The following is a 25,736-nucleotide window of genomic DNA, read 5'->3' as shown; positions in this document are numbered from 1 at the left end:
ACTGAGGTTATATCATGGCTATGGACTGCACTGCATATAAAAAATACTGACTGGGGGGGACGACCCACACTTGTGTTCGTACTGCTTAGAAAATATAATGGCACAAAATTGTCTCAGACTAGCAATAAGAAAATCCCAGAGGTCAGATCAGTGTTCAGTGCCAGCCCTAATCAAACATATCTGGCTCCAAAATTCAGGCAGTCCGGAAAACCCCAGCAGTGAGAGGTCTGAGACCACACTGCTGCAGTGTGGCTTTGCGTCATCTCTACGTCAGACCATAAGGACATTGAGAACAAGGGGGCAAAGGGTGTGCATGCACATGTGCATTTGTTCAAGCTGAGCCTCCCATCCTAAAGTGTGTGCATGCACGCCTGTTTGTATTTATTCCTCCATACCAGTCATGCAGAAGCAGGAGCGAATCTCTGCTTGCAGTAATGGCTCCAGCCACTGTTTCTTCTGCTCTTCTGATCCAAAAAGATGCAACACCTCCATGTTGCCCGAGTCTGCAGCACAAGAGTCACAGCAAGGCCACAGTCAAATCCTGTACTGAGCCCAGATCACACAGAAACCAACCTCAGTTAAACCCCGTACTGAGCCCAGAACACACAGAACCCAACCTCAGTTAAATCCCCCACTGAACCCAGAACACACAGAACCCAACCTCAGTTAAACCCCGTACTGAGCCCAGAACACACAGAACCCAACCTCAGTTAAACCCCGTACTGAGCCCAGAACACACAGAACCCAACCTCAGTTAAACCCCGTACTGAGCCCAGAACACACAGAACCCAACCTCAGTTAAACCCCGTACTGAGCCCAGAACACACAGAACCCAACCTCAGTTAAACCCTGTACTGAGCCCAGAACACACAGAACCCAACCTCAGTTAAATCCCCCACTGAGCCCAGAACACACAGAACCCAACCTCAGACAAATCCCCTACTGAGCTCAGATAACACAGAACCAAACCTCAGTTAAACCCCGTACTGAGCCCAGAACACACAGAACCCAACCTCAGTTAAACCCCGTACTGAGCCCAGAACACACAGAACCCAACCTCAGTTAAACCCCGTACTGAGCCCAGAACACACAGAACCCAACCTCAGTTAAACCCTGTACTGAGCCCAGAACACACAGAACCCAACCTCAGTTAAATCCCCCACTGAGCCCAGAACACACAGAACCCAACCTCAGACAAATCCCCTACTGAGCTCAGATAACACAGAACCAAACCTGAAACAGGACCAATACCTATGCCTACTGCACTGCTGGAGAAACTCTGATTCAAGTAGTGTGAAAACTTCAAATCCTCTGACCAAAGACATAAAGCTACGAATTCAGCACAAATCTGGAAAGATCACTGAAAAAGGTTTATACCATTTTTACTAAAGGTTTTCTTTTTCCATGCAGGTGTGTGGCTCCAGTTGTTACATATTCACCCAGTATAACTCAGATGAACTAAGATTTACATTTACATTCACGGCATTTAGCAGACGCTCTTATCCAGAGTGACTTACAAAAGTGCTTTGTCATTTACTCATAGAATATATCCAAGTACAGTATAGTAGGTTAGAATCAAACATACCAATGAACTAGAATACTGTAGAATACAGGGATGAATGCTGATACCTAGAAGTGCAAAATACATAAGGTCTATCTTAAACAATGATAAGTGCTATAAACAATAAGTGCTAGAGTTTGTTAAATAACAAACAGTGCCCTACAATAAGTACTAAAATAGTCAGTTAATAAGGGAGCAGTGTCAGTCCTTTAAATATTCTGCAAATAGATGGGTCGTCAGTCTGCGTCTGAAGACTGCAAGGGACTCTGCTGTCTGGACAGCAAGCGGGAGTTCATTCCACCCTCTTGAAGCCAAGATGATCTATATTATAACAAACTAAAGATGTTGAAGCCCAAGACCTGTTGGTAAGATCTGCCTCTTATCTGTAATTTCCAAAATACTGTTCCAGTGTGCTGCTGTTTTATTCATTTGGCCCTGATTATGAGCTGGTAAGATATAATGACCATCACAGAACTTTTTCAGTTAAACTACTTTATTCAGCTTTATACGTTGCTTTATACAGCCCTGTTCTCTCATGTATTCGCTCGTGTTTCATGAAAACAAGCTAAAGCAAAACAACATATAAACTAAAACTTCATCCCACTGTGATATGCATTAACCTAATTGACTAAGTCCGGTACAGCTTGCTCTTCTCCCTGCTCTGTGTCTCTGGTTTCTCTGAAACAGGATCATCAGGCTTGTTCCCAGCACAAGCTGAATGTGGAGAGCTGCAGCAGGGAGAGGTTCAGTCTATGGCCTGACGGGGACCTCGAGGATCTGGGCATCTTTTAAAGAAAAGCTGGAGCTTGGAGTACTTCAGTTAGCCATGTGAAATGGTGGATGATTCGTTTCTGGTATGGGTTATACACAGAAGACAGTCTGCTTATGCTAGAAGCACACTGGCCTTTCTCAGTGATCACAGACCAGTGTTTATTCCTGAAGTCTCACAAGACAATGAGAAAAGACAGCAAGCAGAAGCCACTAATGTCCATTTCTGGAAGGGATGGGATATGTGAAATGGTATACTAGTTCCGCTGTGAGAAAAAAAAGGTTAGCTTGTTCTTGCAAAACAAGACAGCAAATTTAATAACACTTTAAAACTGAATTTTCAGTTTTATGTTGATCTGCATTAACAGATGCATTTCTCTCTCTCTCTCTCTCTCTCTCACACACACACACACACACACCTGGGGCCTGGCAATTGAAGACCTCAGGGGCATAAGAGCACCGTCCAGTTTCCTCTGCGATGTAAGAGTAGTCTAGCTGTGACAGTCCACTTACTGCAGGCAGGAACAGATTCCACAGGCCTGCAGCACGAGCTTTGGCCTACGTACATGCGCACAAACACACACACACCCACAACCAGAGTATTAAAACATGTGTACAACAACATAAAATATAATCTACAATCTACTGGCAAATACGAAAATACACCATGGTAGGTGATGAGTAGATTTGTGTGTGTGCGTGCACATATGTATGCATTTACTTTCAGATCCTCTAGCACTGGAGGCGTTTGCCACCTCTGGGTACCATCAGTGTGTTTGGCATAATACTCCATGATTTGCTGAAACAAAGACAGCATGTTTTAAAAGACTGGTCCCGAAAGCGTCTTTCATGGACTGTGGGATTCTGGAAGTGGGTGTTTACCCGCACAAGCACGGGAAAGAAAGAGGTCTTTTGAGTGTAAAGAATTCAGGAAGTAGAGGGTAAGGGACAATGGGGACAACACAAACATCTAAATGAACCCACTCAGAAAGTAAAGGTGCAGAGAATTTAAAAAAGTACATTTATACGGTGCCTCCAAGTAGTATTCAACCCCCTGCAGATTTTGCAAATTCATCAAGTTGCAAATAACTTACAGCCTTCAAACTTTGAACAAGAGTAGCATTTATTAACAGATGCCTAAATATTACAACAAGTTGCTCAATTAAATTATAATACATTTTAAACATAAAAATTAGGGTCAATTATTATTCAACCCCTAGGTTTAATATTTTGTGAAATAACCCTTGTTTGCAATTACAGCTATTAATCGCTTTTTTTTTATAAGACCTGATCAGGCCGGCACAGGTCTCTGGAGTAATCTTCCCACTCCTCCATGCAGATCTTCTCCAAGTTGTCTAGGTTCTTTGGGTATCTCTTGTAGACTTTGATCTTGAGCTCCTTCAAATTTTCAATTGCGTTAAGGTCAGGAGACTGACTAGGCCACTGCAACACCTTGATCTTTTCCCTCTTAAACCAGGCCTTGGTTTTCTTGGCCGTGTGCTTGGGGTCATTGTCCTATTGGAAGATGAAATGATGACACATCTTAAGATCCATAATGGAGGAGCAGAGGTTTTTGGCCAAAATCTCCAGGTAGGCTATTCTATCCATCTTCCCGTGGATGCAGACCAGATGGCCGGACCTCTTGGCTGAGAAGCAGCCCCACAGCATGATGTTGCCACCACCATGCTTGACTGTAGGGATGGTATTCTTGGGCTCGTATGCAGTGCCATCCTCTCGCCAAACGCCCCGGGTGTGGTCGGCACCAAAGACCTCGATCTTGGTCTCGTCAGACCAGAGAACCTTGAACCAGTCTGATTCAGAGTCCTCCAAGTGATCATGAGCAAACTTTAGACAGGCCTTGACATGACGCTTTGAAAGTAAAGGTACCTTATGGACTCGCCTGGAACGTAGACCATTGCAGTGGAGTACGTTACTTATGGTATTTATTGAAACCAATGTCCATACCACCATGAGATCTTCCCAGAGTTCCCTCCTTGTTGTCCTTGGGTCAGCCTTGACCGTTCGGACAAGCCTGGCCTCAGCATGAGAGGAAATTTTGAAAAGCTGTCCAGGTCATGGAATGTTAACAGTAGTTCCATAAGCCTTCCACTTCCAGATGATGCTCCCAACAGTGGAGACAGGTAGGCCCAACTCCTTGGAAAGGGTTTTGCCAGCCCTGCGGCCCTCTACAATTTTGTCTCTAATGGCCTTAGAATTCTCCTTAGTCTTTCCCATGTTGACCATGTATGAGTGCTGTTCACTTGTTTGGGGAAGGGCTTTTATAGTCGGGGAACAAACAGAAAATTAATCCGAGCATGTGACGCTCATTGTTCTTAATACCTCAATTACTTCTTAGTACATCAGGGAACCAAACAGAATTCTGGTGGTTTGAGGGGTTGAGTAATAATTGACCCTCTGGTAAACTTTGCAAAATTAAAAAAAAAAAGAAAATAAACAGTGAAATAAGATTCTTTTTTGCTGCAGTGCATTTCACATGTCCAGGCCCATCTACAGTCTAAATTTCACAGTGCTAACTTAACTCCAAATGTGTAAACCTGCAAAACCTGCAGGGGGTTGAATACTACTTGGAGGAACTGTGTATATACACTGCCTGGCCAAAAAAAAGGTCACACACTGTAATATTTCGTTGCACCACCTTTAGCTTTGATTACGGCACGCATTAGCTGTGGCATCGTTTCCACTAGCTTCTGCAATGTCACAACATTTATTTCTGTCCAGAGTTGCAATAATTTTTCCCCAAAATCTTGTACTGATGATGGGAGATTTGGACCACTGTGCAAAGTCTTCTCCAGCACATTCCAAAGATTCTCAATGGAGTTCAGGTCTGGACTCGGTGGTGGCCAAGCCATGTGTGAAAATGATGTTTCATTCTCCCTGAACCACTCTTTCACAATTTGAGCCGATGAATCCTGGCATTGTCATCTTGGATTATGCCCATGCCATCAGGGAAGAAAAAATCCATTGATGGAATAACCTGGTTGTTCAGTATATTCAGGTAGTCAGCTAACTTCATTCTTTGGGCACATAACGCTGCTGAACCTAGAACTGACCAACTGCAGCAACCCCAGATCATAGCAAATTGAAGCCGTTTTTGCCGGTTAGCCTCACTGAGTGGTTTTCTTAAGGCTACACAGCTGTTTAGTCCCAATCCCTTGAGTTCCCTCTGATTGTGTGTGTGAAAATGCGCTTACTTTCACTAATAAGCATATCCCTGAGTTCTACTGTTGTTTTTCTACGATTTGATTTCACCACACTTTTACATGATCGCCGATCACGATCATTCAAGATTTTTTTCCGAACACATTCCTTCATCAAAGATGATGTTTCCCCACTGTCCTTCCACTTTTTAATAATGTGTTGGATATTTCTTAACCCAATTTTAGTAGCTTCAGCAATCTCTTTAAAAATTTTCTCTGCTTGATGCATGCCAATAATTTGACTCTTCTGAAACAGATTAACATCTTTTCCCACGACCACAGGATGTGTCTTTCCATATGGTTGTTTAACAAATGAGAAGCTACTCACTGCATCAGTTAGGGTTAAATAACTTGTTGCCAGCTGAAACAATCACCCATGCAGTAATTATCCAATGGGAGGCTCTTGCCTATTTTCTTAGTCAAATCCAGGTGGTGACCTTTTTTTTGTCCAGGCAGTGTATATCTGCAGGTTGAAACCAAAACATTTTAACCTGAATTAACAGAAGGCAAGATACCTTTGTAAATGATTAAAGGAACAGCTCAGGACTTTGTGTTATTTTCCATTTATGTCCATTTTTTAAATATATTTTTCAAGATTTTCTCTGGCAGTTCGCCTTAATGTGCAGGTTTGTGTCATTGTACACCTTAAACATGCACAACATACAACACAACTTCAGCCTGCATTCTTCACAGTGCCCATATGAAACAACAGATTTTTTATGTCCCTGTACATGGTATACATGTTTAACAATGAACATATGAATGTTGTGTTGCTATAAAGATGACCCAGCAGCTGACCTGCTGAGCAGGCAGGATGTGACGTTTCATGAACCTCTTGACCTGCTGGAGTACAGCATGACCTTTTGGTGACTGGAGAAATAGCCTATCAGAAACAGGCAACTCTAATGAAGAACTGTATGGGGAAAAAAAAAAGAAAAGAAAGATTCAGCCACAAAGAAATGAAAAACACAATTAAAACACAGATACAAACACATTCAAATGTAAATAGAAAGCATTTAACAAGCATACCCAGCATTTGCAAGACGTTTCCCATACAATTTTAAACCACAGGGACAAATGGCTACAGATGCCCATACTTACTCTGACTGAATGACTGCAAGATGCATGAGACCCACATTGCTGCGCATTATATTTGGATTTGCACAATGACCCACTCCTATGGCAGTCTAGTGTATTGTTGTGTGTACTGTTGAGTGTGGGAGGACCTGTGGGCGATGTTCAGAGCCAGACAGGCTAGGGGCTCCACGCTTTCTCCGAACCTGGCTGCATCAGGAGCACTAGCATTCCCCAGCAAATATCTTGCATAGATACCCTACCCCCCCACACACACACACACACACACCCACACACCGGATATGAGGGACATTTTAGAAGTACAGCAAAGGATTTTTGCTCTTATGTTGCGATAACAAGAGAAAAAAAAAGGTCTGTTATGTGTCTTCTTAGAAAAGATATCTGTGGTTGTTACTCAATTTGTATGTATTCTGAGAGCATAGGGGGGTGGTTGTTCTCACTCAACACTCGCACAGTCCAACACGAAAAAGATACAGCACCAAAGCAGGTAAGCAGAGAGACAGCAGTGGCCCTAGCACGTATGTGTTTGTGCATGTGCTCTGCGCTGATCTTATCGACCACAAAGCCAAACATCATTTCAGTGGAAAGCAGACCACAGGATGCAGGTGTACCTGTGCGATGCAGGCCATTTTAAACATGGCCAAGGCGATGAAGAAATTCTGCTTGGGAAGAGATGGAGGAATCCCACGACAGTGGCAGTAGAGGGAGATCAATTCCCCTGGAGGAGGAATACCTGTCCAGACAGAAAGACTGTCAATGACTAGGTCTCCAGAACCCTCCCCTTCCTGACTAGAACGTTCCGGATTCACACGCGTATCACAAACAGGACATGCCATTACCCCAGCACAGCAGAAGCATATCATTCCGTGCTTCTCCCAGTGGCTTTATCATCATGACATTCACAACAACATGGTGATTAACCAGCATCCTCAGTCTGCCAACGCAAGGCGCCACATAGTTGTGCACCATTGCTGCGTGGGTCATTTGTCCCGACTCCCATCTCTTCAACAGCCGTGACATGGCAAATTTACGTGATTACAAGAGAACAAAACCACAATTCAAATACTCTAAATTCAGCCACACAGGCCCATAGTGAGTATAAAAATGATAATTGACAACGTGAAGGCCCCACCCTCTATTCCGGAAACTCCACCCAGAGTGCTGATGACCCCAATGTGGGAGGGGCAGTAGTGTGGCATGAGGAAGTAGGCCAGGTCTGCGGTAGGCTGACCAGTCGTGGACAGCTCCCAATCCAGCACAGCTAGCACTCGAGCCTGTTTGAAGAATGACAGTATGTGAACACACACATTAAACACAATAAATACACAAATAAAACACAACAATAAATGAAGGAAAAAAAAAAACCTGATGCAACTATATAAAACTATATATGTAATAGTGTAACTACAATTTTGCACACAAATCAGAATGCTTGCAATAATCACAGGAGACTTTATAGGTGGCTGATATGTATGTATAAATTGGGGTGTACAAAATCCTCTCATGTTTTGTGTGTATGTATATTATGTTTTTTTGTGATATATATTTTGTGAGCAAGTTGCTTAGCCTGAATTCCAATGTACATATTTCTAATACCACACATGGCATTAAATTTAACTAATTACCTAAAAGACTTGTAATCAATCAAATACTGTAAAAGAGGAGTGCAGAGATACAACTGCACTGTGATTAGATTCAGTCTAACTCAAGCTAATGTTCCTGAAGCCATTCTTTATTTTTGATTTGAGTCAAATGCTTGAATTTGTATCAGCTCAACTTTGCCTTGTATAGGAATGGGTGATATGGGGGAAAATATCACAATACTTTTTTTTTATTATTTTTTTTACAATACATAATAGATATACTATTTCTTCAGACACAAACAGACAATGCATCAGCAAATCACTAGCGTCACATTTACAACTGTCTCTGAAAATATACATGAGAAAACGATTGTTTATTCAAATGTTCATTAAAATACTGGCAAATTCACTCTAAATAACTGGTCAGTCTCCTTTTAACAAGAAAAATGCAGTTGATTAGTGCACTAGGACTTCTGAAAAGCAACTCTCGATGCAATCTGGCACGATAACAGCAGCATATCGTCATATCGCGCTGGTGCACAAAATGCCAAAAAATGCTGGGAACAGCTTCTCAAACAAAGAAAAGTCAGCACAGTGTAAACTGAAATGAATACTGGAACAGATTTAATTGCCCATCTTCTAACCTTAAAGGTGACTCACTGTCTTTTGCTGTCTACATGATATTCTACACACATTGCTCTCTGTAAACAAACCGGTAAAGGATGGGATTCTTGTTTTGAGATTAAACACCCATAAATGCAACCCTGTTTGTTCACCGAGCTGTACCTCAGTCGGATGGAAGATCAAGTTGTCGACTCGAAAGTCGCCATGAACCAGGGCCACCTTGTCGTCACTGGTCGGCACATTGCTGCTCAGCCAATCAGAAAGCTCGTCCATAGCTGGAATGCTCCTGTGCGCCGAGGCTTTGTACTGTTTTGTCCAGGTGGATACCTAGATAAAGGGAAGGGTTCATCAAGGATCCTACTAAGACATCTAAAGTCACTGACAATAGCGCATGTGAAAGCAATAAAAGGATTAGGCTGCAGAGATGTTGTTCAGACCGACGTGGCCAAGACTCTAAGTGAAATAAGTAGCAGATAATCAAAAGACCTAGATTTAAGAGCCCCACAGGATTTGTTCACACTGGCACAGGTTTCTTTAATCATTTAAATAGTGGCAAAAGTGGCTCAGCAATTCTGGGTTGTTTTGAACAGAGGTTGCTGCTCCACGTCAGCTGGTAAAGGTCTGCTAATAAAAACTGATAGCTCACTTGTCTCTTAGAGTAACCTGCTCCTTTCCCATATCCCACAAGACCAAGCTCAGTGAGGTCAGCAGAGTGAAGCCTGGCCAGCACCTCGACGGCAGCCACGTACAAGGCACCTCGCTCGGCTGCGCAGAGGCCTGGGAGCCGTGGGTCTCGAAATATACGCCCCTGTCTCTCACACACACACACACACACACACACACACACACCTTAAAGAGACATTGGCTGTGGCCCAGTACATAGCATCCCATTTGTGAGCCCACTCTAACACAGCTCATTAATCAATATCACAATTGCCAAGTCATTCATGAGTACAGTTTTAACAGATCTGCTATAGAACACTTGATCTTAAGGGTCATGATTGTAAGAAGCACAGCTCTACCGGCACATGCTCCATGATGTAGAACTCTGTGCCAATGACGTCAGTGTCTGAGCAATACAGCACAGGCCTGGGTACAGGAAACCCAGCAGAATGCAGGGCCTTCTGTACAGCATACTCTCTATCCACCTGTTACACACACACACACACACACACACACACACACACACACACACACGAGAGAGAGAGAGAGAGAGAAAACAAACACATTCAGAGAAAGAAACAAAATTACCATTGTACATATATCCTCCAATTGACACCTCTAGCTGATTTTTGTTATCTGTGAAACATGATGTCTCCCTCTAGCGGTACTAAAGCTTGAGGACTGAACCCTGACACGGATTTGTGCAACTTTGTCAAAGTCCACACTAAGTAATTTGTCCTAGTTAAACTATGGTTCGGTTTGTTAAAAACATTGTTAGGTTAACTTCGCGCTTCACTAGGAAAACTAACTGTAATTGACGTACAACGTTCAGTTGTTAATAACAATAATTGTTAAGAAAAACAATAATATACACAACCTTGTGGGCACCAGGCAGCAAAGGACCCGGAGGTTTCTTTCTGAGCACATAATACTTATCTGGAGTCTCAAGTAAAAATGTTGGGTTGGACTGACCAGAGCTGCAGTAAACAGAAAAACACAACTGTTTCAGTTACATTTAAACATCTAAAGCAGTAAAAGATGCAATCTAGTGCACATTCATTAAGTGCATACCTATACTGCCGTACAGAAAGCACTGTGTTTTCTGAAACACTGTGCAGTCTCCCTAACAAGTGTCGGTGCAATTTGTTAACGTTAAAAAGGTGTTGTTGGCGAACAGAAGTTGTTTGGTCATCCATAGTGCCGAGTCCTATGAAGCTAGAAACCATAATCGTGGAAATAAAACTATTGCTCGACTATTTTCAAAATAAAAGTTGAACGACACAATAGTTGATGGCAATTACAAGTAGAGCCTTGTATTGGTTTTGACAAGGGTAGTATTTATTTAGATTCTTTATTTTCAGAAAATACTCCCTTCTTGACTGTCATATATAGATTATTAATTTTAGCTTGAACTTTCATTTTCTTTATTAAAAAATTAAGGATTCTATATTGGAATGATTTTGAAATGAAGAGGTTGGTGTATGTTGATATATGTTTTCCTTTTCCCTGTGCATGAAATGTATTATTATTCTTATGCTTTTATCTTATTATATTATATATTGCGTGTCTTTGTGTAATCTCTGCTGCAAGTGAAATCTTGCTCTTGGCTGGGTTTCCATGCATTTATGAAGGTTATGGCCACACAGAATTTAAAATACTGTGTAAAAGTGACTCCAGTAGTCTTCAGAAAACCTTCAGGAATTATGTTCCTGCTCAACAATGCAGTTGCAATAGCAATAAGAAAATACTCAAACCCATGACTTCTGTAAAACCCATGTTAAGTTCCACATCAAAATTGGTCCATTTCCAGTTTGTGTCTCAGAAATATCATTACACGTTATCTTTTTTGTTTGTTTCTTTTTGTTTGTTGTTGTTGTTTTGTTTGTTTGCTTTTACTTACTCAGACTTAGTCAGAAGATTACTCAGTGATGATATGAACATGTAAAAAGGAAGAGGACCAATTTGATGTTTTTATAAAGACTCCATTCTATCTGACTATAAAGAAATATTATCAGGGTGAAAATTGACTCTGTATTTCAGAATGGCAATAGACAATGTGATTAGAATGGCAGTAAGCAGAGTGCAGATAAAGTTTACTGCAGTTTATAAGATTTTACACACACTCATGCATCTACACAAACAACACAGTGTCTATAGGAATTACATATTTCTTACAGTATAGCATAACCCAAACCTGTCTAATGAGACACAAAACTGATGGATGGGTCCAGTGCCATAATGGCTGAAAGACGTTCGCAGTCTATGAAATTGATGATATTGCTGAGCAAAAGGTGGCCATGATTTACAAGATGCTCATCCAGGATGCGAAAATGTGAGCAGATTAGACTTTTATCCTTTTATTTTGTAAAAAAAAAAAAAAAAAAAAAAAAACTTTCCTGAGGTTAAAATCTCATGATGTGATCAGCTTTGTTGTTATAATTTTATTCTACTATGTCTGTATAAAACAGACTGGAAGAGTCACACACAAACACATATACATACCATCTTTCATATGTAGAAGGATACATCACTTGTTCCATCAATTGTTCCATATATTCAGTAAGCCTTTTCTATAACAAATCAATAGGATCCAATGTAACAAGTGCCAATTCAAAAGTTCATGGTCATGTCCAGGATAGCATGATGGTTAGCACTGCTGTCTTATAGCCATGCTGCCTGTGTGGAGTTTGTGCATTCTCTGGATGCTTAGGTTGGTGCCCATGTTCCGAAGTTGTGTGTTAAGTTGATTGGAGTTTCTAAGTGTGTGTGTGTGTGCTTTGTGATGAGTCATGCACGGTCCAGAGTTGATTCCTGTGGTGATGAATAGGTGCTGCCCCCCTGTGACCCTGAACTAGATTAAGTGGCTTAGAAGATGAAGGAAATGTCTGTTCTTAGTTCTTATTTATGTAATGCTGATGATATGGTATTATGTTTCTGATAAAATGTATTCTCTTGCTAAAATAAAGTTTTTTGTCAGGAAAAATGAATTTGACTCTTGCTTTCATTTGTCGTTTAAAACATAAAATATGTTTGTGAATGGATTCATAATGCAGTCTTTGATGTGCACACGCTAAAAAGAGATAACACAAATTGAATATATGGCTGCTACAATTGAAATAGCAATTTGAACCCATAAAATGTTTTTAAAATGTGCATTTTGCAATTAAACAAATAGGCAAGGTAAATAAGGTCACCATGGATAGTAAAATGGATTAATAAGTTAACTTTTAATGCTGAATATGTGAGTAGTTTGTAAGCAAGGTCGAATGAAATTGCAGAACAACGTTTTAGGATTGTATTTAAGTGATTTATAGAGGGTCAAAAATGATGTGCACACATTAATGATGTAACTAACTCACAAATGTAATAGGAGGGTTAAGACAATCATGTTTATGTGATGCTATTAAATTTACAGAAATAACTGAGATAAGTGCATCAAATGGAATGTTATATTCATCATCATCTATAAATCAGTCAGTACTAGTTCCAGAAAATGCTTCTCACACTTTCTAGATACCTCTTTTAACACACCAGATCCAACTTATCAGCCAAATTTCTTAATTGATTAATTAATTCATTCATTCATTAAAGGTCTTTGATATGTTTAGGAGTCAAAGTTACAGTACTGTCCACACAGAGGGTATCAATGCACCATAGCTAGATCCATAACTATCAAACCAAAGTTAGTTTGTTTTTTAAACAACGAAACATGAAACATCAACAGGTACTGTGGATTTTGATTAATATAATTTTATTAGCCTTTCATAAACCCTTCATTCCAAATTTCAAGAAAATTGCTCATTAAATTCTGCCTATGTTAACATTAACAGAAGTACAAATATAAAGCAAACATTTTACAAAACAAGATGTAATGGCATATAATTCAAAATAGTCACTAAAGACAGAAGGCAAGTTCAATACATATCAAAACATTAGTAGCACTGAGAAGATGCATTCCATTAGACATTGCTCCATCCAAAAAGAACTTTAGTTCACTGTATTGCAAACGCTTACATCAGGTTCATGCAGCATAGAAATGCTAAACATATTTATGCTTAGAAAAATAAATATCCTATGTTACGATAAATTAAATCGAATAAAACTAAACTGACTCAGACACACTCTTGTGCGAATGTGCATCATCTCAAAGCTTTGGTCTTGTGTCAGTGCTCTGATTAAGAATGCCTATCTCCACAGCAGCCCGTAATGCTAGACAGAAATAAGTCAAAAATTCATTCACTCTACCTAGATCTCATTGAAATGTTTCAATTGGTTCCAGAGGTAAATTAAATGCATAAAGTGGCCAGGTTCCATAAATGATCACTGAAAGTGTGCTTAAACTGAATACTGCTACAGTCAACAGCCAACTTCATACAGAAATGAGCCCTTGTCTTTGTTTCAAGTGATCGCTCAGCTGAATGCATAAGTATATGCGGTTTAAGTGGAGTTTTTTTAATGGCTTTTATGGCACACACAGCCTTGCTTAAACTGCAGCCTCAGCTCTGTTCACGGAGAAATAGCGGTGCGCACAGACTGCGCTCTGTTTATGAGTCCTGGAACAGGACCCGAGAGTCTCATCGGAATGTTTGGCTCCTCCCCAGAGCTGATTAGTGGATGACTATCCTGTTGGGATCATGAATAATAAAGTTGAAGAGATAAAGGGAAATTCAAAAGGATCCAGCATCGTGTGTCTGACCTGCCTGCCCCTAAGAGCTCAGTTCCATTCAGATGCCAGTGTTTTCATTTTGACAATGCAGCGAGAATTTCAAATATTAAATGCTTCATTCATTTATGTAAATGGATGTTTTCTATTATTATGCAATTTGTATACTCTGTGCCCTGCATCACAAAGAGGAAAGGCAGTTTCTCGGTTTGGCCTGCTGTGAAAGAGTGAAACTTTCTCACGGGTTGCGCAGAAAGCATGACTGCATTACAAAGTAGATCCTTCATTAGTGAAAAAAGAAGCTATTTTACAGCTCTCGTTATCTTAGTAAATATTAAATATACATGCAATTAAGGTTATTTCATGACACAATATTATTATTTTTGCAATTTTGTATATATAAAGAAATAATCCATATTTAACTTCCTAATTTGCAGTTTAAATAAATGTAATTTATTTATTTCTATACACTCTTTTTACACCCTCTCCACTAGGGTCCAGATAAAGTCCTAAATTTATAAACAAAGGCAAAAACACTATAGACCAAATATGGAAACATTTTTGCGATGTAAACAATAAATAGGTAAGACATATTGTCAATTCTACAGTAATTCTAGAAAGGTCCATGACAAATTGTCTAGTGAAAGGTGTTGTGGAGATTTTTTTCATTGCCCATTACAAAAATCGATTCTAAATGCATTGTTGTTTTGGGACACCAGATGAAGAGTCCCAAGACTTTAAATGACAAAATAAAGGTCCTCTAGCCCCTGCCTTCCATTCCAGCTCCACTGTAAGAGACACCAGGTCGTCGTGACACCTGGATACAGACCAAATTCACTGTGGCATTGTCCAAGTCTGACTGCTTGTGCACACTATGAAAGAAGACCATGAACTCCCACCTCTTCATGAGGCTCTAATTGTTTGTTTTGCTAGAAGACAATCACCGGCTCTCAGCTAAAGCAGTTTCCCCACAATAAAAATACAGATTCATCTTCATTGTGGCCTCTTCTGCTCCCAAAGCATGCTAGAACTGGTACTGGCTATTTAGCACCGAGATGGTTTCATCACCTGCATTTTATTTACTGTATTATTTACTGATTCTTAATCAATGGCAAACTTGTTAATAATGTTGTTATAAACTAGCAAACCACCAGACCAACTTGCAGTCTTTAAAAGGAGACATTGATCAATATGCATTGCAGGATTTTCATGTTGCCTTACATAAGCTCTCATCTCAGATGCCATTGTGCTAGTAGTGTAATACTACTCTGCAGACATGTGGCAGATGCCCTGGAGTCTCCTATGGCCATCTCAGAAAAAGAGAAAAGACTTCTGTTCTAGTGCACGCACCGTTCATAGAGTGCACCTGAGTTATCTATATTATCTTCCTGAAGTTGATATAGATTAATGTTTCTAAATTATTTTACACATGATTTGGGACTTGGTCTTCTGTTGTGCCATTTTGTCATGACTCCACAGTGGCTAATTGCAGGGATTCCACAGCTGAGGTCGTGCTTTTCCAGCAGATGACATCTACTGGTAGTTAAGGCTTTGTACTGAGGCACGTGGGAAAGAGCAGCACCAGTTCGCCATTACTGTCCTATAGCTGCAGAGCACGGGTGGCACACAGGCCTGTCTGTATAAAGCCCCATCTCTATCAGTCAATCCCAACACTGCTAGCCAGCAGCAGAGGCCTCTAGCAGACGCGCGGTCTCCGTACGTAGTCGGAGGGGGCACGGGGCGGGCCCAGGGTGGGACCGGAGCAGAATGTTCCAAGCTTCCTTTGCCATTATCCGTGCACGCAAGAAGGGTGCCCCCTCACTCCAAGATATCTGTCTCAAAGGGCACAAGGTGGTAGTAGGACAAGTTGGTGACATAGGCCTCTGGGTCATCGTCACTGAGGTCCTGTTCAACAGACACACACTCTTTCCCGTCGTCGTCATACCTACATGAGTGTTAGGAGGAAGACCAAAGTATTTACATGTACAATTATAAACAGCAACATCAAACTGTGACAATTTTAGATTTTTCTTATTATCTATGCTAATGGAAAATTTATCTGTAGTGATGGGCAGTAATTGAAATTATATACATTCTCACTATACACTAATAAAAATAAGTAAATACATAAATCAGAAAGTTAGCTGAAGAGGAGGGAGGCTAATCCGGATCGACATGTGATGGTTCCCTCATTCTAAGTCACATGTATGTGACTTGCTGTATCCATACTGATGATTAGTAGTCAGTGAGTGAAACTGCTCCTTAGGCTGCATAGTTTCACAAACCACCGCACCCATTTTGTGTTTATTTGTGGTCTGAAACTGCATTTGAACAATTTTCACATGGTATCTAGTAATAACTTCTGTACACTCCAGTACACCTTCCTGTCTGCTTTTGAAACTGTCTGTAGGACCCTACTGACAGCTGACTGTCTATATTGTACTGATACACACTCAAAGTAGGTGTTTCTGGTGCTTGAACAGAACAATTTATGATGGCCTCCCAAGCCTCCTTCAGACCCTGCTACACATAAAATCCTGGCTGTGGCAAATTATAGGCAGTGACTTACTGACAGACATACCCACTTGCATCACAGATTTGTTGATGTGGAGTAATGTTTATAAATGTATAAATGTTCCGTTTGTGGTGTGGGCTATAGTTACTGTATGTGGATAGAAATGTATGGTATAAATGCTCTATATGTGGTGTAGTCTGTAGTTACTGTGCGTGGATAGAAATGTGCTCATTCATTCAGTTAGAAAAACAACATGACTCAGTGGCTACAGTGGCTCACAAACAGGACATTCTTCCCCTTTTCTGAGCATGACACAATTTTGTGTGGATATGTGTGTGTGTGTAAAATGTCACTAGTATAGGGGTGCCTGAGGGTGGGGTCATTCCTGAGTTTCCTTCTCACACCCAAGGAAGGAAAGATTGGAGCTACTTCCTGTTCGTGAAGAACCTTTGCTTTCAAGGAATGTTAAACTTGAATGGCCAAAACAAGTAGTTACAGGGGTCAGTATCTTTCCTCACGTGCATGTCTAAGAGTTCCACTACTTTACTGTAAATAAACATAAAAAAGGACAATTTACAATGAAATACCAGTCTGCATTCAAGTGTTATCCAAATTTATACTAGATTATATGAGTGAGATACCAAATTAATCATGGGTATTGTAGTATATGAAAAGTAAAGCGGACACTCACGAATGTTGGGCTGAGTCTGTAGAAGAGGGTCTCTCCTTATCCTGAGGAACGTTCTCATCAAATACAATAGTCTCTGTGTTTGCCAGACAGAACCCATTAGACCTCATAATTTCTGTAAAAATACACATGTAAACAAATGTAATGACCTTAATAGTAATGTCCATAGTTTATTATTAGATAACTGCTTATTTTCTGACTATTTCCAAGTGCTCCCACTGGAAGTTATAGTCATGAGCTTTTAACAAAGTTTTTACATTGCAGGCCGTAGAACTCCAATTTTACTTGAGTGCCAGGGCTGGTGGTCTGAAGACTCATTCATTCATTCAGAATAAAAATATAGTCAATCATGCACCAATGGCTAGACTCCTAAAAGACACACACACACACACACAAACACACTAAATCAGAACCTGCTTATAGCCACAGGCTTCGTATACCTGAAATTTTGACCGGGCTCTGAAAACATGGTTGTATCTTGTGGATGTTGTCATTTCTCAGCACTTGATCTAGTGGTGAACGTTCAAAGAACGTTAAGACAACCTCAGACCTGGAGAACTGAAGAAACAGTGTAGTATTAGCAAGCCATTCTTAGAATGCCATATTTCCAGAATAGTTCACACCCTTCCACTTCTTATTAATCAAATAGTCAATACTAGTCACCAAGTAAATGTTAAAAATGGTTGAATCCAGAGCAAGACATGTTATTTCCTCTTGAACACTGAATGATGTGCATACTATATAAAAGTATTATAAAAGAACTGCTGTGGTTTACATTATGAATGTCCATGTACTTTGGGGCAGAGGTTTTTATTTTGCCTTGGCCTGGTTATATATATTCCACCCCGAATTGCTGGCATCCAAGGTTAGGGAGTGCTCACCTTCCATGACATGTTGATGGTGCTCTTCATGAGCCTCTCCACCTCGTTCAGCTTGACCTCAATGTCTTTCGCTTCTTTAATCTTCACGAGGCCTGCGGTCATGGAAATGAACAACAGAACCAAGTGAACACAGACAGAAACCAGAGATGCAAAAAACAACCATATCAGTCCTCGATCAGAGGGTGAATATTGGATTTATTAAAAGTGTATTAAAAGTATTTTTTTATCTATGGCTTTAGTTTAAACAGTGTTATGGCATAACACAAATGAATAGTGGCGCCATAGTGGAATAATAGAGGTTGTGAATTATTTCATAAATTACACAAGTATAGTCAAATGTCAAGTCTGGACAAATCAAGTCTAGGAGTCTAGTTAAATGTCATAACCTTCTGTTCACAAACAGAACGCCCCAGTGTATAATATCAACCATGTGTTTATATTGACTTAATTTACCCGTACCACCAGGAAAACCCTTACAAATATCTATGACCTTTTCACACATAAGGAAGGTCACAGACATCCTCTGTAGTCTCGGTAAAGGCTAGCACAAACATTAGCCAGGTGCTGACCCCCAACTGAAACCACTAACCTTTACACTCAAACAATGCCAAAAGCTATCTTAGTGCAACTGATGGAGAGAAAAGAAATCTCCTTCGTATGAAGCTCTGCAGCAGAGGACTATAAATCAATCATATGCACAAGATGATCATATTGAGGAGGCTGGTGTTTAGCTTAGCCAGGAATAGCTGAATACTTCATGGAGACCAAAGAGGTGTTTTTAACCTTACTCCTTAGCTGTCTGTACTACTAATATGGAGTGTGTTTACTGACTGAGGAGCATGACTGAGGAGAAAAAGGACAGGCAAGGTTCTAAGGCTACCTTTTCAAGATCACACCAGAAAAGAACAGTTGTTCACAATAAAGAAACACAAAGGTAAGAAATAGCATCAGTCTCAAGCCAGGCCCCAAAGTGGAAATGTTGAGAAGATGGTGGACATTTCCATGTGTCAAGCAACAAGCCAGACTTGTGAGGGGGTGTGGTAGTGAGTCTGACGTCCGAGCTGCAGCCTATTGACATGCTATTCATATCAAACCAATCCATTCACACAAACTTCACACTTCCCATTACAACGATGTTGACAATGAGGTCAACCACTGTGACTAGGTGTGACTCAGTGTCTATTCCCACAGACACAGGGACATCTCACTGTGGCCTCCCCACATCCACAGCACACAGTGTCAGAGTGCACCAGGCCTGGAAATGATGGAACAGCTATTCATTACTGCTTATCCAAGCTGAAGACAACAGCCCCAGGGCAGCAACGTAGGATTAGCTGCTTAAATCACCACTTGTTCTTGAGGTCTCTTTCACTCCTGCCAATATTGCACTACACATTTTACAGCTCCCAAGTTCAAGATTATTGAAGAATGCAATATTGTTGCTACACAAAGGAAGCAAAGCTTCAGTTAGCTGACAGATAATGTCCACCTAGGGTATTATCTCCTGGTCTCATCATGGAGAAAGCTTACTGTAAATTTGCAGACAAATGTTTGAGAAGTTAACAAAGCATGCAAAGTAAAAAGAGGGATCCCTTCCTTGGAGGGCTTCTTGATCTCAGCCCAGATCACTGGGGGTCTTTCCCCACTTTGGGCACACTAACTGAGCACACAACTCACTGACCAACTGAGCCCTTGCAACGAAAAACTATACATGTCTATTTACTGTTCTTCTGCATTCTACAAATAAAAACAATCATATAAAGCACTATTGCAAGTTTTATTTTTATATGTCTACATGAATAAAGTAAATTAGGTCTAAATAAAGCATATTTAGCATTTTAATATAATTTTAATGGAATGGCTGTACAAAATCAAAAACTAAAATAACTGATTACACAAAAAGGGGAAATGTCTGATATATGTTTTTTTTGTTGTTGTTGCAAGGGCTCAATTACCCAGCCCTTTGTAAGTTAAATCAGGTGTGAAAGAGCAGGGAAACGTGAATACCATCACATTACAGCCACACAAACACACAAACACTTGTTGCAATGCAAAGCAGACAGTGTGTTTGGGGTGTACATAGATCACTGAAGCGTGGGACTGGAAGTCATGCTTCATGTCTGACCTGAGTTTACAGAAACAAGGACACACACAGACTAGGACAGTGCTGCCTTGTTGGGTTTACAAAAATGGTATATTTCAGAGTCGTCAGGAGGTCGGCACACAATAGAAGTAAGAATGTCAACTGGCACTACGGCCAGACAGCTGTGTTTTGTTACTCGCAAAGGTCCCTGCTGCTTCTTGCTGACAGGACATCTCATGGAAACGAGGACATCCTGTGTCTGTTTCCTCTGGGCTTATGGCTTTCCTGAAGACATTCTGCTGACCACTTCTATGTGCGTTTAAATGTGAAATTAAGATACTATATATAATAGTAATTATATTTCCCTTCCAAAACACACAAAAAGATAAGGGTTCACACTGCAAAGACAACTCAGCTTTTATTTGCTCTTAACAACTGCTCTGCAAAAGAAGTACTGTTCATAAGCCTTGCATACAGCTGAATTCCAAACACTGTAGATGGTGGAAATCACTTTTAATACATTGGTTCAACAAAAGGTTCAGCAGTGTTCACAATCTCCAAGCTATTCATTTAAAGGGTGTTTAACAGAACTACTACATTATCTGGTGCAGTTGGTCTAGTGATACTTTCCCAATCAGCAGGCAAACAACTAGAAAAAAACAGTAGGTGGTGTATGTTAACATACCAGAAGCTGTTTCACAGTTCAACTGTGGTATTGTCTTAAAGACAGAAATAAAGTGTTGCCTGATGTGGAAAATGTGCCCCTGTCACCGGACCCAGGATATCCACAGTGCCTTGGTTGCGAAATGCCAAGGCCTGTAATGAGGCTGCTCCATCACTCGCAACCCCAAAACAGTAAACATCGAAGACATACAAGTCAAAGTGGGTCCTGTGATCTCAAAAGCAAAGATTAAAAACATTTATCAGAAACTGACCTGACCTGGGTTACCCAGAACTGGAATATCCTAAAGAAAATGCACAAAAATAAATAAGATCATGCCAAGTTCAATAACTTTTTGGGTCGCTTCATCTGCCTCACGTTCACCCTAACAAACTCCCTTCGTCTCCTCTGTGTGGTATGCAAGCAGTGCGAAAGGCCAAAACGGTGCTGAAGTTAAGAAAACACCCACATGCCTTCTACTGTCCCTTACAGCAATGGCATAAGCATGAAAGGGCCCCCCTCTGCCCCGCTTGTTGCTGTGGTGACACTGAGAGACGAAACAAGCACTTGGCCTTTTAGAGTGGGAGAAGAAGAGAGGCAAGAGGTCAATTTAGACTCCCAACACTCCAACCCCAGCTTCCATCACGCTGCCAGTTAGAGGAGTGCAATCTAAATATTGAGCTTTGCAGGAAATTAAAGGCAGGTGCAGGGGGGATGCAGGGTGAGTTATATCTGCAGACATTTACACATCACAAGCAAAGCGACACAGGCGTCTCAACCGCACTGAACCTAATCACATCGCATTTCTAAGTCTACACCAGAGAGGCATATGATGAATGACAAGAATGAGAGAGAGAGAAAAAACAGGAAACATAAATAAGGAAAGAGTGAACATAAATAAGGAAAGAGTGGAGGTCTGTCTTTCCCAGGCTAATGCAGTATAGCTGTTTGGTGCTGATTTTCCAAAACACAGGATGCCTCAGCATAGACAATGAAGAGGAGTGCCAGCAGGAACAAGGATTGTTTACAGAGATGGCACAAGATAGGTGTCACATTACTCCTGACCACTATGCCAAGCTCCAACCCACTAGCCCCAGAGTTACATGTAATGGGGCTAAAACCCAGGACAGACAGGTGATGACACTGACACACTACTGGGTGAGCTACCATGCTTTGATAAGGGTGCACCCATGTGCAAAACAGTTAGAGCTTAAACAGGTAAACCAAGAGAAGTAAAAAAACCAACAGTGGGGAGTCGAACCCCAGCCACTTTTTTGCGAGGCAAACGAGCGCCCGCTCGATGGAATGGAGGACAACAAAACAGAAGGAAAAACTAAACACCACGCCGAGCGTTGAAAAGGGGAAAACAAAGGAAACCCGGGAAGAATGGCAGCCCTGATGCACAGGGGAAAACCAAACTCTAAAACTTCCCAAACAAAACCAGAAAACAGGGAGGAACTTTAGTGGCTATGGGGAGCCTCGGGAGGGAGATAGACATGAGACAGAAAACTGGAGAAGGGAGGGGACGTGTAAAAACACAGGCACCCTCGCAGAGCGGAAGAGGTGTAGCACAAGGGCTCAGAAACCTCAACACGCAGCGTTACCAGCTAGAAGCTTGGCTCAAAACTTTAGCAAAGACCCAGCACTGAGTGACTGGGTCACTGGGCTTATATAGACCTAGCCCAGGCATCAAGCCTGATTGGTAGTGTGCCTGACCCGAGGCCTCCCCCTGGTGGCTGGAGGGGGCCTCAGCCTGGTGCCAACCCTTACATTACATAGACCTGGGTGACCTGTTGCGCAATGATGCCAGTCTGGAGCTTCAAAGAGCAGCCCTTAGGAATAGACACCACCCCACAGGAAAAATAAACTGCACTATCAATTTGTGGAAATCAGCCATGCTATCAAAAGAATAAAATAATCCCACTCCAAAAATGGACATTGATGCCCCCAATGAGTAGACATTTTAACACAAACTCAAAAATAATTGTAATTATAGACATCTTTCTATATACTTGAAAAAAATATTGCATCTCCTTAAAACCTCTATAGGTATGCTTTAAGATAACTGTAATACTACAATAATTTAATAAAACAATTATTTATTAAACAATTTATTCAAACTTTCTAACTCAGGCCCCGACGTGTGATTGTCACATGTAATGACAGACATTTTTAGTGAAGTTTCACAATTTTTGAACACTTGTATGTAGAATATGAAAGAACAACTATACTTTCTTTCCTAATCAAGAAATTAATAGTATCTGAGGCAACCACAAGAGGTAATAATTGTAATAACGCTGTGCAGTGTTGGATGTTTCATAAGATGGCAGAGATGAAGACTGGGGGACACGGGAACAAATGAAAACTAAAAAGCAGCAGGATTATAAACGGCTATAGGGGAGAAGATCCAAAGTAAAAGACCCAGTCAGACCAGATTTAGCGCGGTTCAGTTCATAAAGGCTTGTTAATTAGCTGAAGCTTTAAGACAGACCTAAAGAAAGGCTATAAGAGGAAAAACACTGCAGTTCAGTCAGGTCGTAGTGCAACAAGACGGTTACAATACCATGCTATAGGGGGACACAATCTGTGTCCCTGTCCCAAACATTTGGGAGCAAATCCGTGTCACAGTATCGCAAAAAAAAAATTAAAAAAAAATTAATTAATTTAAAAAAATAATAATTTGCGTTAGTTTGGATTAGTTTTGGGAAGGACACTGTCTTTATACAGTAAGAGAAAGATAGTCATAAGTGGTATACCGTAGTTCTTTACCGGAACTTGCTAACGTTTTATTTTTTGAAAAGTTATACCACCATTGTCATACAACCTGTCTTCTAATATTGAATTAAATCCTGAAATTCCAATGGAAAATTTCAAGGATGCAATCCAAATCAAAACCTAAATATATTTAACTTTAGGACAACAACGAAGCGATTTATGACTGGCCGGGTAAGCCTCAATGCTAATCTCTCAATGTCTCACTGAAATGGGTTTATTATTTCATGACAAGTCACATCAATCGTCCAAAGGGCAGGTTACCGTGGGCAGCTCTGTGAATTATTAAGCAAATCCTGGTCCACAACATGACAAACCTAGATTCTTACAGGCTAAGTCCCTTTTCGGTTAAAAATAAATATGTTTAAAGTTAGGCCACTAAAAGCTATAATTAGGCTCTAGTAGCATAATAAGTACAGCCAACAAAGTGTCAACTGCGTAGGCTACTAATGCGCACAAAGTTTGTACCAACCTTCTATAAAAGGGGATTTCGACAAATATTGTCTGTCTTCCGGAAAACATTCCAGTAGTCTTTTAAAAAGTCGTCCCAAATCCGAATAACTTCTGTGTAAATACAGAACATTTCTGTCCGACCACTCGGTCCTTATTTCAAAGAAGTCTTCTTCCTCCCCTCGTTGACTTATGATTAGCCTTCGAATTCCGTTAACCCAGCAGTCTTTCACGAACATGTTGACCAGAGACGTTCCCTCAAAAACCGCCGATGCCATCCCGAAGGCGTCAGTCCGACATTATGCGCAGGGCTAGAACTCTTTTGAGTTCAAAAGCAGTTTAGCCCAGTGGAATAAACTCCGCTGTCCCGAGTGAGCTAAAGCTAGACCAGATCTTAACAAAGTTGAAGAGCGCGCAAGGGTTGGCTAGAGGAGACGTATGACAGATACGCTGATCAGCCTGGCGCAGACGCAACTCAAAACGTGGCACATTCGGACGCGCAGTCGCAAAATAGACGCATCATACTAACGCATTTTTTTTCTGACGATAACTGTTTAGGCCTCGCCTATACATTAGAGCACTTTAAACGACATTCAACTAAAAATCACATTCGTTGCTTCCAGCATCCTTAAAGAATCGCTAACATTTATATGGACTATACCAGCGCCTTATCCCGAGGTCACTCCCGCTCAATCGATTTTGCAAGGCAAGCCCTCCGGATTTAGTATCGGTCGTACTGTATCACGCTGTCTACTTTGAATTCAAGAGCATACGCAGCGCTTGATTCATCAGATAACAACAACAACAAAAAACATTTTCAGTTTCCTGTGTTGAGTGAAGTTGACTCCTCTTCTCTCCTCCCCTCCTTACTTCCCTTCTCCCTCCCCGTCCCGTTAACACTCACGGAGCGTTATGCAAGGAATGTGGCAGCCCCCGAAGAGGCGCGCCTTCTCTGTGCGTAAAGAGGATCTTTAAACCGGCCACTAACTCACACGTGGTAGTCGCCACGTAACGTACGTCTGTTGTGCTCATTTACAAAGGTATCATATTTATAGCTTGGCTAAATATTGCTATTGCATTTAAAAACGAAAACACCAGATGCCGCCTTTCAGTAGAGTTTCCTTGTGTACCTCTCGAAATCCACATCTAAGCTTGATTAAAAAAATTATAATAATGAAGAATTTTTATAGTAATGAAGTGTCATTTAGGCCTATTACATGAGGATAGAAATTCCCTTCTCAATTTTCTCTTGAGAATGAACACTTTTAAAGTGAAATGTAAAATTTGTTAATGAAGTCTTAGGTACAGCTTACCTCAGAGAGTTCCTGATCTGTGATATGTTTGTTTTATGTCCACTATTGAGTTAAATAGTCTGCAAGATTCACTAGTGGTTTCCTTTATATTACTTATAGCTCAATCAGCTGATCTGGACAATTTGTAATGTTTTTCTAATTTTACTTTTTTTTGTTGTGGTTCTAATTTTATGTAATAATGAATAATGAATTCTATGT

General features: G+C 40.8%; 2 protein-coding genes across 4 annotated transcripts in view; both read right to left on the bottom strand.

Annotated features, from left to right (window-relative positions):
• acad11 (acyl-CoA dehydrogenase family, member 11) overlaps positions 1 to 10,716 on the bottom strand; it is a 40,838-nt gene extending 30,122 nt beyond the window's left edge. Inside the window, exons 1-12 of one of the 2 annotated variants that reach the window (XM_035526101.1) lie at positions 10,584 to 10,716; positions 10,390 to 10,489; positions 9,872 to 9,997; positions 9,496 to 9,657; positions 9,012 to 9,176; positions 7,775 to 7,916; positions 7,254 to 7,375; positions 6,774 to 6,880; positions 6,346 to 6,460; positions 3,051 to 3,128; positions 2,749 to 2,887; positions 396 to 503 (exon numbers count right to left, since the gene is read on the bottom strand). In XM_035526101.1, the coding sequence (XP_035381994.1) occupies positions 396 to 503; positions 2,749 to 2,887; positions 3,051 to 3,128; positions 6,346 to 6,460; positions 6,774 to 6,880; positions 7,254 to 7,375; positions 7,775 to 7,916; positions 9,012 to 9,176; positions 9,496 to 9,657; positions 9,872 to 9,997; positions 10,390 to 10,489; positions 10,584 to 10,708 (1,489 nt within the window). In that variant the 5' untranslated portion in view covers positions 10,709 to 10,716. Of the gene's footprint in view, positions 1 to 395; positions 504 to 2,748; positions 2,888 to 3,050; positions 3,129 to 6,345; positions 6,461 to 6,773; positions 6,881 to 7,253; positions 7,376 to 7,774; positions 7,917 to 9,011; positions 9,177 to 9,495; positions 9,662 to 9,871; positions 9,998 to 10,389; positions 10,490 to 10,583 lie in introns of those variants that run through there. The other variant, XM_035526102.1, reaches the window with a different exon arrangement.
• Positions 10,717 to 13,708: 2,992 nt separating this feature from the next.
• On the bottom strand, positions 13,709 to 25,120 carry pxdc1b (PX domain containing 1b). Of its 2 annotated transcripts, none has more exons than XM_027004367.2 (5): positions 24,248 to 25,120; positions 18,260 to 18,351; positions 17,819 to 17,936; positions 17,382 to 17,454; positions 13,709 to 16,120 (listed from the first exon to the last, which is right to left on the bottom strand). In XM_027004367.2, the coding sequence occupies exons 1-5, from the start codon at positions 24,501 to 24,503 to the stop codon at positions 15,994 to 15,996; spliced, it is 666 nt and encodes a 221-aa protein (XP_026860168.1). In that variant the 5' UTR covers positions 24,504 to 25,120; the 3' UTR covers positions 13,709 to 15,993. The 2 variants fall into 2 exon arrangements, with proteins under 2 accessions (XP_026860168.1, XP_026860167.1); XM_027004366.2 differs by having other exon boundaries at positions 17,382 to 17,493; positions 24,248 to 25,116.
• Between the last annotated feature and the right edge of the window lie 616 nt (positions 25,121 to 25,736).

The sequence above is a fragment of the Electrophorus electricus genome, chromosome 5 (genome assembly GCF_013358815.1).
Source record: "Electrophorus electricus isolate fEleEle1 chromosome 5, fEleEle1.pri, whole genome shotgun sequence".
In the NCBI taxonomy this organism is placed as follows: Eukaryota; Metazoa; Chordata; class Actinopteri; order Gymnotiformes; family Gymnotidae; genus Electrophorus; species Electrophorus electricus.
The sequence above is the reverse complement of the archived record's forward strand: the minus strand, read 5'-3'. Positions and strand labels throughout refer to the sequence as shown.

Excerpts from the sequence above, each read along its gene's own strand:
- pxdc1b (XM_027004366.2), bottom strand. The coding sequence starts at position 24,503 with ATGGCATCGGCGGTTTTTGAGGGAACGTCTCTGGTCAACATGTTCGTG. Across the intron at positions 17,937-18,259 it reads CCATCAACATGTCATGGAAG|TTCTCCAGGTCTGAGGTTGT; the intron begins GTGAGCACTCCC and ends CTGTTTCTTCAG. Across the intron at positions 16,121-17,381 it reads ACAGACTCAGCCCAACATTC|GTATGACGACGACGGGAAAG; the intron begins GTGAGTGTCCGC and ends ACACTCATGTAG.